Source organism: Misgurnus anguillicaudatus, chromosome 14 (assembly GCF_027580225.2).
Source record: "Misgurnus anguillicaudatus chromosome 14, ASM2758022v2, whole genome shotgun sequence".
NCBI classification, from domain to species: domain Eukaryota; kingdom Metazoa; phylum Chordata; class Actinopteri; order Cypriniformes; family Cobitidae; genus Misgurnus; species Misgurnus anguillicaudatus.
Genome location: NC_073350.2, coordinates 7,196,963 through 7,212,521, shown reverse-complemented (window position 1 = coordinate 7,212,521; position 15,559 = coordinate 7,196,963). Strand labels below are relative to the sequence as shown.

Here is a 15,559-nt window from a genome sequence, read left to right as displayed (position 1 = left end):
ATGACAATCGTTTTGCTAGATAAGACCCTTATGCCTCGTTTGGGATCGTTTATAGTCCTTTGAAACTCCGTTGAAAAAAACTGTTACGTGTTGAGTTAAGTGTTAATTGTTGGTGTCTATTAAAGTCCATTAAAATAAGAAAAATCCTGCAATGTTTTCCTCAAAAAACATAATTTCTTCTCGACTGAACAAAGAAAGACATCAACATTTTGGATGACATGGTGGTGAGTAAATTATCTGGATTTTTCTTTTAAGAAAATTGAATATTCCTTTAACTTGCTAAAATGACTTTTAATAACTGAACTAAAATCTAAGACAGTTTATAGTCATCATATTTATTTTATTTCTTCTTTAAACCCAAGACCTGTAACACAGAGGGGTAAGATAAACTTGACTTTAATGTTTAAGTCACTAAAATGAATCTCTATATGAAACCTCTATGATCCCACAATAAGTTTCTGATAAAGGATATTTGCTTCCAACTTTAAGTTTTCAGACATAAAAGTTTTCTTGCTGTGTTTTGATGGATTCCATACAAAGATATACAATGACGGATATGTGCTGAATTGAATACGTCAGGTTAAGTTTAAAGGTACAGTGTGTAAATTTTAAAAGTTTTATTTTGACAGCAATGCAATGTAATATAAATAACTATGTTTTCATTGGTGTATAAAGACCTTACCCTTGTATTGTTTTTATTACCTTAGAATAAGCTGTTTTTATCTACATACAGTGTGGGTCCCCATACATGGAAGCCGCCATTTTGCGCCATTATGTTTCTACAGTAGCCTTAAACGGACAAACTGTTATACATAGCACGTTTGCCACTACATTGTCTCAGGCAATTACATGTTCGTCCTGTGACAGCTACCGAAGCTTCTCTATGTGCTCCGAAAGGGAGGGGTGCATTTCGCTAATTCACCACTAGATGCCTCTAAAATCTACAAACTGCACCTTTAATGACCTCTTTAGGCAGTTATTCTGTAACATCCCATTCATGGTTTTAAAACAATTTAATATTGCACACAAATTCATTACAATTACTGTTATGATGCAACACAATAGAGTTAATATAGTGCCTTTAGAAAGCATTTCAACACAATGACCGCTTGTCCATCATTCAATCAAAAGAAATTCACAAATTCAAGAATCTAAAATGAAAACAAAAATTAATCACATTGAGAAATAAAGAATGTATACTTTCTTAAGGCACTGCATAGGTATGTATACAATCATTCAATCCCAGTTACTGATACTTGCCCACTAACAACATCTACAAAGATCATCAACTGTAACAAGGTTATAATGAGACAAATAATTACACTTCTGTCAGTAATCCATCTATAAGTTATACCTCTTCTCTTTATTTATATTAATGCAAAGCAATAGAAAAACTAACACCGGCAGAATAACACATAAAGGGGTGGTTTCCCGGACAGGGTTTATTCTAGTCCCAGACTAAGATGCATGTTTGAGCTTTCATCTTGCACTGACGTATCTTAACAAATATCACTGTTTTGTTTCAAGATGCACACCAGTATTGTTTTAAGTATGTAAAAACTACTTTAATATCCTAATATAAGTATAACTAAGGCTTAGTCCTGGATTAATCTAAATCCTGTCCGGGAAACTGACCCATAGTATGTAAATCCCTTGAATGGCACAATGTTATCTTCTGTAATATTTTAAGCAGTCATGTATTGTACTGAGGCATCAGAAATGTTTGGTTGATATAAATGAAATCTTAGTGGGTGTGTGCACTTTATACTGAATGTTGATATCTGACCGCCTCAGAGACGCTGCATAACTGATTTGTTTCTTTATTAATAATAATGGGTCAGAATTCAGCAACACATTGTTTTCATCCTTTACATGTTCTTAATATACTGTATAGCGTCTTTCACATGATATACAAAAATAGACTGTATTGACAGTAGCAAATGTCAGTATATATTAGTTATCTGTAGTGAGGCGTAGAAACTTTGTTAAAGTTTGAGCCTAACAGTGAAAATGCAGTTGTCTTTTAAACAGAATGATGTTTATCATTTTTTAAACGTGACAGGGAATTGAACAACTGCAAGTCTTTTTTTTAGAAAGTACTGGGCATACAAAAGATCGAAAATGACTCTTTAAATCAATGTTGTTAATGCAAATGCACACATATTAGCTTAAAGATGTAGTGTGTAATTTTTGACACAGCCCCAAAGTGATTTGATCAATTCTGTCCCTTCTTCTCATCCATCTGCCACGGGTCAGATTAATCCTGACCCAAATTGATTCAACTGGCTAAGCTGAAAGTTGACATACCAAGCCATTCAAACAACGAGCATAACACTGTGGCAAAAGTCGACCTACCAATGGCTGTCTGGTAAACTGTGAGACGGTAACGGCCCAAAAATTACACACATCACCTGTAAAGAAGAAAAATCACAAGCGAGAGGAAACACGAGAGGTAATGGACAAACTTCTCATCCGTAGTTATAGGTGAAATTATAGGTGCTGGGTTCCTTCGGCACTGGGGGCGGAGCCTCGGGGATGGTAATGTTTTCCAAATCGAGGAGGCGGAGCTTCATTTCCATGCTCATTAATGTGTCAAGGTCACTTCGTGTGAGGTCGCTCCCCAACTCCTTCCCCAAAAGTGCAGAGAGTCCATCCGTCCAGATACAATACTGTTCATAGTACAAAAAAAATTTAGGTCTAATCTAAAAATCTTTATATGCAAATCAGCGCATGTGAAAAACAAACGTGATGGATCTGTTTGAACTGTGGAAGTACAAAATGGAGTTTTTGATGATATTTCTTAAAGGCGGAGTCCACGATGTTTGAAAAACGCTTTGGAAAAGGAGACGGGCCGACTTCCAAAACACACTTATAGCCAATCAGCACTAAGGAGCGTGTCTACTAACCGACATCCTTGCCGGGTTGCGTATGTGTGGGGCGGGTCTATCAACAGAAGGTCCAGATTCTATTGAGGTAGGGGCGTGTTTGTTTAGGTGATTTCAAATATCAACATTGGCTTTCAAACATCGTGGACTCTGCCTTTAATACTAACCTCATATTTGTTGGGTGCCACAAAGTTGAGAGCTTCATCTGGATCATAGAGAATGGAGAACGCCAACTCCAACACTTCCTACACACACACACACACACACACACACACACACACACACACACAGAGAGAGAGAAAGAGAGAGAGAGACACACACACACACATCATTTTAACGTTAATTATTCTATACAATCAAACATTCTAAGAATTATGTATATAATACAAACAGCATTTATACAAGAATCATAGTGCTGGGCAAAGAATAATCGCGATTAATCGCATACAAAATAAAAGTCATTTTAACATAATATACAAGTGTGTGCTGTGTGTAATTATTATGTATATATAAATACACACACACACAAACACACACATATGAATTTAAGAAACATTTACATATGTGTGTATATATTTTTATTTTTATATATTCTATATGATATATACATTTTTTAAAATTATATATAAATAAAACATTTCTGAAATGTATGTATGTATGTGAGTGTGTTAAAATATACATAATAATTACACACACACATATATTATCCAAAAATTTACTTTTATTTTGTATGCGATTACTCGCGATTAATCTTTGCCCAGCACTAATACATAATTATAATTTTTTATTAGCAGCAATCTCTCCTCAGATTTAAACCCGATTTACTTTTATTTTGAGAAACTCTGAGAAGTCAAACATCAGGATGTGTTATAGCACTACATAACCTGTATATTGATCAGTACTTTAACACATGAAACCAGAAACACAATGAGTTATAAGAAAAAAATCACGGCTTTAGGAATTTACTTATCATGATTGAAAACAGCTTTCTGGATCTACACGCAGAAAACGATGAGTAAATAACGCGATATTTGTCAGCTCTGTCAAGGATTGTGTGCTAAAGATGCGGTGATTCAGTGAATTTCGGGTTGGCTACATTTCTTTGGACCCAAGAAGACCTCTAGTGGAGAGGTCTGACTAGGATGCCATATTGAAAGAAAAAAGGTCTTTACTCAGGAGAATCCCATGGCAAGAAGAGCTTCTCTCATGGAATACTACAGCAAGCAATGAGATCATTTTTGGGAGGCAAACCAGTCTACCTTTGCTTCCCCAAATCAACTCCAAATGAGTTGGACAACCTGAGGTTGATATCACCACTCTACGAAGAGGGTAACCCATCAAAAGCATATGGCTCACTGAAACCTAGAAGGTTGTGGTCCCTCATTTTTTTTCTTGGAAGGCAAACAACTACTGTCATAAGTTTCGTCGTTACTGGCAAAGTTCAACGATTTGGTGTTTCCCGAAACCATAGTACAAACGAACATTCGCAAGCTGCATTGCAAACTTGTGTGGTTTGAATGACAGCTCTTCACCTGTCATCAGAAGCACAGTTCCTTGTTATTATATAATATGTAGACTTAAGCAAAAAACATGTTGGGGTGGTTTCCCGGACCAGGATTAGCTTAATCCAGGACTAGGCCTTAGATTAATTATGAAATATAACTAGTTTTAACAAACATGCCTTACTAAAAACTAGGGCTGTCAAAATTAACGCGTTAATAACGCGTTAACGCAAATTCATTTTAACGCCACTAATTTTATTAACGGAGATTAACGCAACGCGCAATTTCTGTTTCACCCTTGGTCCAGCCCATAGTTGAATGAACAGAGACGCAGACAAATGTGACTCTCTCTAAATGAGTAAAAGGTTTTCATAGAAATAAGAACATTAAGCAAATCTTCTACCAAATCCAATGCTCTAAATGCTCGTTGGACATCTGATATGATCATTTATACGTCTGAGAGGTGTAACGTTACCGTCCTCAATGCGTCTCAATTCATTTTGGTTTCGCTTTTATGCATGACTTATAAAATAGACTGCAGGACTTGCTTGATGTTAAAATAGTCATTAAGAGAGATAAAGTTCGGTACCTGATTAATGTTAAAGAGTTATTAAGAGCGACAAGACTCAAAAGCAATCCCCTCACGCTGACTGACTGATATCTGAAGCGCGTGCACACAGACGCGCGAGTGCGCGACCCGGATATATAGACATCTACACAAAATTACAGTTTTACAAATATCTGTTTTGATAAGAATTCACGCAGGTAGGCTCTATAATCTGTTATGTTTTAAGTAAATGTTTGGTTAACTGTTGGGTAAAAATATCTGATGTATAACATTATATTAGATCACTTAGATTTTAAGCAGTCTGTCTCAATGTCAATCAAACAAAAGGAAAAAAAAGTTGAACATACATTGATGATGTTTTTGCTTTGTGTGTGCTAAATCTATTAGTTTTACCAGTGATTTTAAGGTATTGATGTGGTAATATAATGTATGGATGGATGTGGAAATTTTTGTGGTAATTTGACTCTTTCAACTTCAAACACGTGTAGTTCTGTCATATTTTGTTATATTTCAACAAATCATGCATTGTTCTATGTTTTAATAGAGAATGTCAAAATATGAACAACTATTTTTTTTTTTAATTTGCTAATTCCGACTCAACTTGCCAGCACAGGTCACAAATGATGCAGCAGCAAACAAAAATGGAGAAAGAAAAATCTTCTGAAAGGGAAATTCATATACAAAACAATGGCTGGTGATTCTGTTAAAATGTAAACAGGCTGTTGTTAACATACATTTCCATAAAGCATCTATATATGTATATATAATTAGAATATTAAAAACCTGAAAAGTGTTAAATTAGGGTAAATTTAGAATGGATAAAAATGTGCGATTAATTTGCGATTAATCGCAGTTAACTCATGAAATCATGCGATTAATCTAGATTAATTTTTTTAATCTATTGACAGCCCTACTAAAAACATTACCTGTGTGCATTTTGAGGTAAAACAAAGGGCCCTGATGTATTTTAAGATATGTAAGTGCAAGTTGTTTTCAGTTTGGAGAGCTCTTAAACGTGTTTAAGTCTAGGACTAGTCTAATCCTTGTCCGGGAAACCGCCCCGTAGTACATTCTATGTCCATCATTCTAAATAAATAAAAAAATTATTTTACGTCTTTAAGTTTGTAAATAGAATTGAAGCGCTGCATTTAAAAACTGTGCATGTCCTACGAGCTTTAAGACCCCGGGGAAATTCCTGGGAGAAGTGACGTAAGAGGGAACTTGGGCATGCATTAAATATCTTTAAAAAAAACAACGGATAACTAAATCACGATCTTCTGATGCAATATATGTTATTTACAGCAATAATCTGACATTAAATCGATTTGCATGTGACATCATCAACTATGTTGTTAAACCAACATGGTTCAAACGACGAATGTGCGACAAAGTTACTATGCTTTTGGGAAACAGTTGTGACAAGCTAGTTCGTTTCTCCAACTATGCATGCTGGTATCTCAATTTTTGTGAAGCATCAAAAAGGTTAAGAGATGACATATTGATTATATAAGAAAAGAAAGAGAGGCATTTTGGATTTTTTTATTTAAATAGCTCATTTCCAAATGGTATGAATGAAGATTTTTTTTAATGATTTTTTTAATTATTATTTTTAAAGTGATGCAGTCAATAGTGTCATGTATCTGCTGTTGATGGAGATTGGTTGCTACAGTATATGGTTAATTGTTTGAGAATGTTAATTGAATTAACTAGTGTAAATGCACTATACCTGCTACAGTAATTATTGTTGTTAATGAACTTATTATTGTTGGTAATTCTTTAACCACTGAATGTGTTGTACAAGGTTTGCAATAGTAGGATTGAAAAGATAATCAGAATAAATCCAATCAGAATTAAAACTGCAAGCAGTGATGGAAGGGCCCTCGCACACATGACACCACCACGCCGTGGCATAAGAATTAAAGGGAACAGTAGTAAATAGGCATTTAAGTATGTAAACATAGGTGAACGATTTAAAAGTGTAGTATAATGTGCCACATTTCCTGTTGCTAATTACAAATTACAGCGAGGTAGCATCGTGTAAGATAGCATGAGAGAGGGAGAGAAAGAGAGAGAGACAGAGAGAGTGAGTGAGCGAGTGTGTGTGTGTGAGTATGAGTGACTACATGTAAATATTGGCACATAGATGTGTTCAGTCCAGGACTCTTATTGATCATGTAAAATTTAGGCCAGATCTGACTTTGAATAATCAGTGTAAAACATGTTACTTCTTGTTGCCAGCAGGTGGCGCTATGACCATAAGTGATTATTGGCATGTAGATGTGTTCAGTCCTGGACTCTTGTCAATTATGTAAAGTTTGGGACAGATCAGATATTGCATAATCATTGTAAACATGTCACTTCCTGTTGCCAGCTGGTGGCGCTATAACTATAAGTGACTATTGGCGTGTAGATGTGTTCAGTCCAGGACTCTTATCAATCATGTGGAGTTTGTGACTGATCAGACATTGCATAATTAGTGTAAACATGTCACTTCCTGTTGCCAGCTGGTGGCGCTATGACCATAAGTGACTATTGACATGAAGATGTGTTCAGTTCAGGACTCTTATCACTCATGTGAAGTTTGGAACAAATCCGACATTGCATAATCATTGTAAACATGTCACTTCCTGTTGCCAGCTGGTGGCGCTATAACTATAAGTGACTATTGACATGAAGATGTGTTCAGTTCAGTACTCTTAGCAATCATGTGAAGTTTGGGACAAATACCGACATTGCATTATCATTGTAAACATGTTACTTCCTGTTACCAGCTGGTGGGGCTATGACCATAACTGACTATTGACATGTAGATGTGTTCAGTCCAGGACTCTTATTAATCATGTGAAGTTAGGGAAAGATCGGACATTGCATAATCAGTGTAAACATGTCACTTCCTGTTGCCAGCTGGTGGCACTATGACCATAAGTGACTATTGACATGTAGATGTGTTCAGGTCAGGACTCTTATCAATCATGTGAAGTTTGGGACAGATCAGACATTGCATAATCATTGTAAACATGTCACTTCCTGTTGCCAGCTGGTGGCGCTATAACCATAAGTGACTATTGACATGTAGATGTGTTCAGTCCAGGACTCTTATTAATCATGTGAAGTTTGGTACAGATCAGACATTGCATAATCATTGTAAACATGTCACTTCCTGTTGCCAGCTGGTGGCGCTATAACCATAAGTGACTATTGATGACATGTAGATGTGTTCAGGTCAGGACTCTTAGCAATCATGTGAAGTTTGGGACAGATCGGACACTGTATGCCTGAGTTCCAGCAACCTGTTTCATAGCGAAACATCAAACTTTGGCTGGCCGAAACCGACACAAATTTTAATATAGAATCAAATCCTTCGCAATTTAGCATCACAAAGGCCTTAAGATGAGACTCGCCAAATATGATGATGATCCGACGAAAACTGTAGGAGGAGTTAGTTAAAGTATGACTGCTGGAAATGAGAAAAACTGAGCCAAAATCTGAGAAATAATTCAAAATAGCTGACTTCCTGTTTGGTTTAGGGCGTTGCTCCAAGAGACTTTTTTTGTAGGGCTTGTAATAATACATGAGCATACCAAAATTCGTACATGTAAGTTAAACACAGTCCAAGGGCTGCTTCATTCAATATTTGAAAGTGGCGCTAAAACATGTTCCTTCAGGTTGCCAGCTGGTGGGGCTATGGCTATAAATGAAAATTGTTATGTAGATGTGTTCAGGTCAGGACTCTTAGCAATCATGTGAAATTTGGGACAGATCGGACACTGTATGCATGAGTTCCAGCAACTTCCTGTTTCATTGGAAAACATCAAACTTTGTCGGGCCAGAACCGACACACAAAGGCCTTAAGATTACACTCACCAAATATGAAGATGATCCGACGAAAACTGTAGGAGGAGTTAGTTAAAGTATGACGCCTGGAAATGACAAAAACTGCGCCCAAATCACAAAAATAACTCAGAATAGCTGACTTCCTGTTTGGTTTACGGCTTCGCTCCAAGAGACTTTTTTGTAGGTCTTGTCATGCTACAGACGCGTACCGAATTTCGTAATTGTACGTCAAACACAGTCCGAGGGCTGCTTCGTTGAAAATTTGTAGGTGGCGCTATAGAGCCATTTTCCCACGCCTAATTCTAAAGCCTAGACCACATGTAAATTTTCATCACTCTTGACATCTGTGCAAAATTTCATGAGTTTTCGAGTATGTTTAGGCCCTCTAAAGTCCCGCTGAAGTCGGAGAAGAAAAAGAAAAAAAATAATAATAATAATAACTCCTTGAAGAACAATAGGGTCCTCACACCCCGGTGTGCTCGGGCCCTAATAAATCATTCAACAGGCCCGTGATATTAGAAAATATAACTTACTTTACTAAAAACGCAAACATGGGTACATAAACTGATAAATTGCATATCAACACAACATTCAGGCCTTGTACACGCGGACACACAGGTATTTTTATAACCGTGACTTTTTTTTACATGGTTCGGCCGTTCGTTCACATGGAAACGCAGTATCACGTCACTGAAACCAAACATTTTTTAAAACCCATGCCAGGGTGAGGTTTTTCAGAAACGCCAGGTTGCAGTGTTGTTGTGTAGACAGTAAAACCGGGGTTTTTGCTTCTGATGAAGGCTTCAGATTGGCCAATGTGGCTTTACGATTAGCGTTATATCACCGCCTGCTGGTGTGGCATGCTCTTGACAGCGCATAATCACCTGTTTTTGCGTGTTCATGTAAGCAGATATTTCTTTTAAACCGAGCATGTGTGGAGGGGATTTTTTTAAACCGCAGGAGGAAAAACTCTAAAAATAAAAATACCCGTGTCCGTGTGGACTAGGCCTAAATGCAACGAACCAAGGAACTAAACTAAAACACAAATACACAGAACTAATGAGTGAACTACACAAGACACAGGTGTGAAACAATGAGTAACCAAGAAAACAGAGGAGGGGCTAATGAACAAGATAATCAACTGATAAAAATAAATGAACAGGAAAACACCAAAAAACTAAAGCAACTGTAACGGCGCATTCACACGGGGCGTAAGCGTTAACGTTTAACGGAAGGCTTGTCTGAAGCGTGGCCAACAGCCAATCACAGTATCCGCTACACATGCTCCGTTCTTCCATAAACGTAATTGGCTGGCTCTGTCTAGGTAATTTGCATAAGGCGATCTGATTGGATGACGCACGCGTTGCCGCTTGAAAAGTTGAGAAATGTTCAACTTTTGCCGCGAGCAACGGGACTGACGCGGCGCCGACGGATCCACAATTCAGTTCGGCAACGCATGACGTCACCCATTAAAAGTGAATGGGAAGCGTTGACGCTGGCGCCCCGTGTGGGTGCGCCGTAAGATGTAAGGATTTTGCAAATTTTGCAAATGTTTGAGTTTTACCTTGTTCTGTTTGAGTGCACTTTTCTCCTTCATGTGAGGACAATCTTTCCCTGTCAGTACTGCTTTAATGTCAGACACAGCGACTGTGAGAGGATTAAAATAAGTTATTGTGCAAATAAATATGGATTATGTTTAATTGACTTTATATTTCACACAAGTGTGCTCACTTTTATCCATAAGCATTTCGAAAGGAACTTCACCCTGTGGAGACTCATCCAGATCTCCGTAGTGTAGGACCTTGTGATTTAATGACAGACGGCAGAACCAAAACTTCTCTGTGAAGGACACGAAGCAAGAAACGTTAGACTCCTCAAAATGTGTTACTGAAGATCTTCATCAACAATGGCTTATATAAGGTAAAATCACCTTGTCTCCGTCTGTTGCTGAGCTTACGGAAGCAGCTGCCCTCACACAAGCGATTCAGTCGCTGCTGTTTGATGAGTTCCAAAATCTCGGGTTGGATTCTCTCTCGAAGCTCACTGAAATCCAACGCACACAAACAATGTAAGCAGAAATCTCAATTCAACATTAATGATTGTGAAATAATAATTATGAGCTGGAGAAACACACATTATGGGTGGAGACTGGAAATCATCCTGGCTCATTCTCTCCGACTGACGCAAACGAAGGATCTCAGCATAGTTTAGGCTGCGCAGTTTGACTCGTAGCTGCTCCAATGACAACGGCTTCATTGCCAAAGATCTGGTGATCTGCTCTCTTACAACTGTCATCACCTGCACACAATGTTACTCTGTAAATCATACACACACTATACAGTTTACACACACACACACATACACAAACACATGCAGACACAAACCTTGTTAAAATCCTCAGCAGTGGCTCTCATCTCTTTCCATGTCTTGTTGAGCAGCTGCATGCAGATGCAGAAGAATTCTTCCCAAGCACGCTCATGAGTAAAAAACATCGGATGGTAGTCGTTACATCCTTCATTTGCTTTGGGGACCATGCAGGCACGTTTTTGAAAAGGCAGTTAGATGTCATTGAAAACAAAACAGCATTTAAAGTAGAAGGTTAGATCTCATTTCTAATGAGTCATACAGTATACAACTTTCTTGACAAATGCATTACTGTGGCAGAGGAAAGTTCAAAGTCAAATGAATTCTCTATGACCTACAAAACACTTACGCAGTTCTCCGACCTGTAGAATATCGCAAAGCATCCGCGTCAACTCAATGGCACAGCGACCAAATGGGCATTCGTGTTTGTCTTCACGACTGCTGTTTTCTAGAACGATTCTGTAAAACACAAGCACAATCTGTACACATCTTGATTGTAAATGTGCACTCGAAATTGTTTCTGGTTTTCTTACAGTAACAGGGGAAGGCAAACAGGAAACCAAAAGAGGAGGATATTGTCGCTGTCAGATGAAAACCACGTATGTCCATTTTTCCGATTTTGAGATTTTTCGACGGATTGAATATCCAGGTTCATTTCTGTATACAGTATGCTTTGCATATCTAAATGGCCAATGAAAAGTTGTGAAATCATATCATCTGATTTTCACGTATATCGATTTGGTGTCAAAGCTGTCAATCACGCCGCGTATCTCCCACCCTGTGGAAGCATCTCGCCGGTCTCGTGAAGTTTCATCGAAGCTCAGCACTGGATAGCCGAATAAACATAGCCTGGTGAGACAATGACTTTCCTTCATCGGGGTAAACGTTTCCTCCTGACGCCAGACGTACATCTAGGAGTGACAAAATTACGGTAGAGGACTGTGCAAACCAAATATCTGTCTAGCATTACCATGTCAGTGTATTGATTCATTGTCCCTTCATAGTTTGCAAGAGACATTTAATAAATGTATAATTAATATGAAATAAACCAAGCGTATTTAATAAACTAAGACGTAGGCTATTTAATAAACTGAGCGTATTCATCTATCAATATGAAATGCGACTTGGCCATTCTAATTAATGATCGGAAGAACGGGTATCGACCACCGTCACTGTAAAATATGCAAGTATGTCCATTTAAACTCAATTTTGGTCAAATGTGGATTATATCATTACACTGGCAAGAATATGGTTACATGTAAAGATGCTGAACCAAGTATGACAACGCTACATTCAACTGCTTTTGAAATACGGTGTTTTTTTTCACTTCCTGAAAAGTAACCGTTTTGGACATAAGTGAGTTTCATCGGGTAGCGATGATATGCTTGAATATAACAATGCACACTTATATATTGATTCAATAGATTTATAGAATTTTGAAAAAAAAAATCATGGATTTATTGCATTTTGCCGACAAGAGTAATCAGTTTTTATAAAAAATCTTTGAAAATCAGATTATGGATTTTAATTTTTAATGTTATTATTATGACCTAAAGATGCTATGTGAAAGTTTGTAACAGTAACAGTAACAAATAAAACACATTTTTACCCAAATTTCTCAAAATGGATTTATTGCGTTTTGGAACCAAACTCTTCATATAATTGATGTTTATATTAACTGCCAAACTGTAATTGATTATGATGTCAATATTCGTTTTAACAAATGTTTTATTAATTTGAATTATCTTTAGTTTGCAGTAAAATCAAAGCACTTGTTTGGGTATAAATACTATAATAGACCAGTCTAATCCCAAGGAAGATAAGTTTTCTCATGTGTAGCACTTAAATTTGGAAACAGACTTCATGACACTGTTTAGGGCTCAGACACATTATCCCACTTTTAACACATCTCTTTAACCCAGCATTCACATCTCATAACCTCATGTTACAGTAAAACCAGATCAAATGCAGATTACCTTTTGATTAAAAAAAAGTAAAGCGGCTACACTTATTATTCTCTATTTGCTTTTCTGTTTTCCCCCATAATGTGTTTTGACATGACACACAACACGCTAAACACATATTTTGCATTCCTGCCTCCCCGGAAGAGAAGTCACGGCACGCCACCGCAGAAACTATAATAACTGAGTGTTAATTGTAATGTAGAAACATGCACTGAATGATAAGTGTTGTTAAAAGCGCTACAGATCAATTTCGACGGATTTGAAAAAATGATATATATACTATAGGAATTGATTTATTGTTCTTACTCTGATATATATGTCCTGGTGTATTTTGGCAAGGTACAGCATGTTGTCCAAGGCCAGCATTCCTGGAGGAGTCTGAGTAAAATCCATGGCAGGATTCACAGGATTCTGTGTACAGAGCATTACGCATCAATACATTACATCCCTCACATAACATCTCTTTAATAGCACATCAAATATTACTAGTACACAATCTTACACTTTACATTACATTTACTACTGAATATTACCTTTCTCTAGACATCTAAGACAGCAAACATCACTTACAGTGAAGCCCAGCATCTTGTAGTCTTTTGTATAGATGGCTTTCCTCTTTTCTGTCCCGCTGGGATCAGTGTCTCCATCAAATGCAATTCTCCGTAGTTCAAAGATGAAATCTCTCTGTGCCTGAGGATACATTAAAATATTAACACTATGGTAACTGCAATCGCGTTTTACTGACAAGCCAACAGCAAAGGATGACAAGCAATCGCAACAACCGTGATGTTCATGCAGCTATGCCCTTCTTGTTTTACACTTCATACAAGTATAATAAAGGCCAAATCAATTGCCAAAAAACAATGCGCCATTTATTTGTCATAAATTATTTTAAAAATACTGTTTGTAGTTTGTTAAATCATGCAAACTTTCCTTAAATCTTTCTTAAACTTCATTTGAATAAAGATCAATTTTTCAAGTTTGAACTTAACTTTAAACATAAAGGGCCAGATTACTAACAAATTGTGCCAGTGTAAACCCTTATTTAGCCATTAAATAATGATGTCTGGATTTACTAAAGACGCACAGTGGATAAATAGCGCTGAAAAGGTGTGGTCTAGTTACTTTTGCGTCCTTATTACATTTCCCTTTCAAACGTACAATTTTGGGGAGAAGAGTATTTAAATGATTCACACAACGTGATTTACTAATGTTTACCATTATTTAACGCCGGAAAAAGCATGTCTTAAATTACTTTGCGCTTGAAATGGCTGCAATTATTGCTAAAAAAGAGGCATCACATAGAACAGAGAGCGTGTGATACAAGGCAGAGGATTGTTTTAACACGTAACAGTTTATTTGGAATGCCAGAGGAACATATTATTCAAAAATATTGTTTGCCAAGCCATGTTATTTTTTATTTGCTGGAGGAAAAAATAGGAGTCACTAGAAGAAGTCTCACAATACCAAACGTTTCAAAACCTTCATTTTTGTCCTCCTTTTTTTCTGTGTACTATGGCTTCGTTAGCTGGGATTACACACTGTTATAATCTGAGATTGTATGAGCTGCTGCAAGTAAATATTCCTATAGGGGGCAGTCTAGTGCTGTTCAATGTAGATGTTAAAAGCAGCAAAGAAGTACTCATTTGGTCATAATATATTCCACCTGTTATGCCTGTCTCTGCGGTGTGTTGTGGCTTGGAGACATGAAAGAACTTAGCATGATTCATTTGTGTTATTCCTCTCAAGTTATTACATTTTCTGGCGACGAGGATAGAAGAAGGAGAAACTGTGTTGGATTATGTGGCAGTGCTGAGGAAATTAGCACATGACTGTAATTAAGGAGACAAATTAACTGAAATGCTTCGTGATAGACTGGTATGTGGCATAAATGAGGATCGTATCCAACGCAGACTATTGTCAGAAGCGGATTTAACTTTTGAAAAAGCATTAAAGATAGCTCAAGCTATGGAGACAGCAAATAAAGATGTAAAGGATTTGCAAGCCCAACGCTTAGAAATGTCTGTAGCTATGAGAATGAATAAAGTTTCATTAAAACAAGGAGAAGGTCTTGTGAGATCATGTTATAGATGTGGAAGTTTACAACACCTAGCAAATGAATGCAAGTTTGCTTCTGAAAAATGTCACAAATGTGGTAAACAAGGACACATAAGAAGAGTATGTCGTTCTAAAAGTTCACAAGAAGAAAGTAAATCACAGGTGGTAAGGAGAAGATGGTAATGTCCAGGGGAGACCAGAGAACACATTATGTCACTAGAGATGAAAACAGTGCATCTGATGAAGAAGAGGTTTTTACAATTCACAATTTGGAGGAGATAGAGATCAAAAAAGTACCTCCTGTTATGACTGTGTTAAACATTAATGGTTCAGAGACAGAGTTTGAAGTAGATACAGGCTGTGGAGTGACTGTAATGAATCAGT

General features: G+C 37.1%; 1 protein-coding gene across 2 annotated transcripts in view; it reads right to left on the bottom strand.

The window, feature by feature from the left end:
* Positions 1-994: 994 nt before the first annotated feature.
* elmo2 (engulfment and cell motility 2) overlaps positions 995-15,559 on the bottom strand; it is a 52,533-nt gene continuing 37,968 nt past the window's right edge. For both annotated transcript variants that reach the window (XM_073875799.1, XM_073875800.1), the window contains exons 12-21: positions 13,688-13,807; positions 13,428-13,528; positions 11,503-11,615; positions 11,174-11,310; positions 10,924-11,087; positions 10,720-10,832; positions 10,521-10,628; positions 10,354-10,436; positions 3,053-3,130; positions 995-2,669 (exon numbers count right to left, since the gene is read on the bottom strand). In XM_073875799.1, coding sequence (XP_073731900.1) covers positions 2,469-2,669; positions 3,053-3,130; positions 10,354-10,436; positions 10,521-10,628; positions 10,720-10,832; positions 10,924-11,087; positions 11,174-11,310; positions 11,503-11,615; positions 13,428-13,528; positions 13,688-13,807 — 1,218 coding nt within the window. In that variant the 3' untranslated portion in view covers positions 995-2,468. The remainder of the gene's footprint in view (positions 2,670-3,052; positions 3,131-10,353; positions 10,437-10,520; positions 10,629-10,719; positions 10,833-10,923; positions 11,088-11,173; positions 11,311-11,502; positions 11,616-13,427; positions 13,529-13,687; positions 13,808-15,559) is intronic.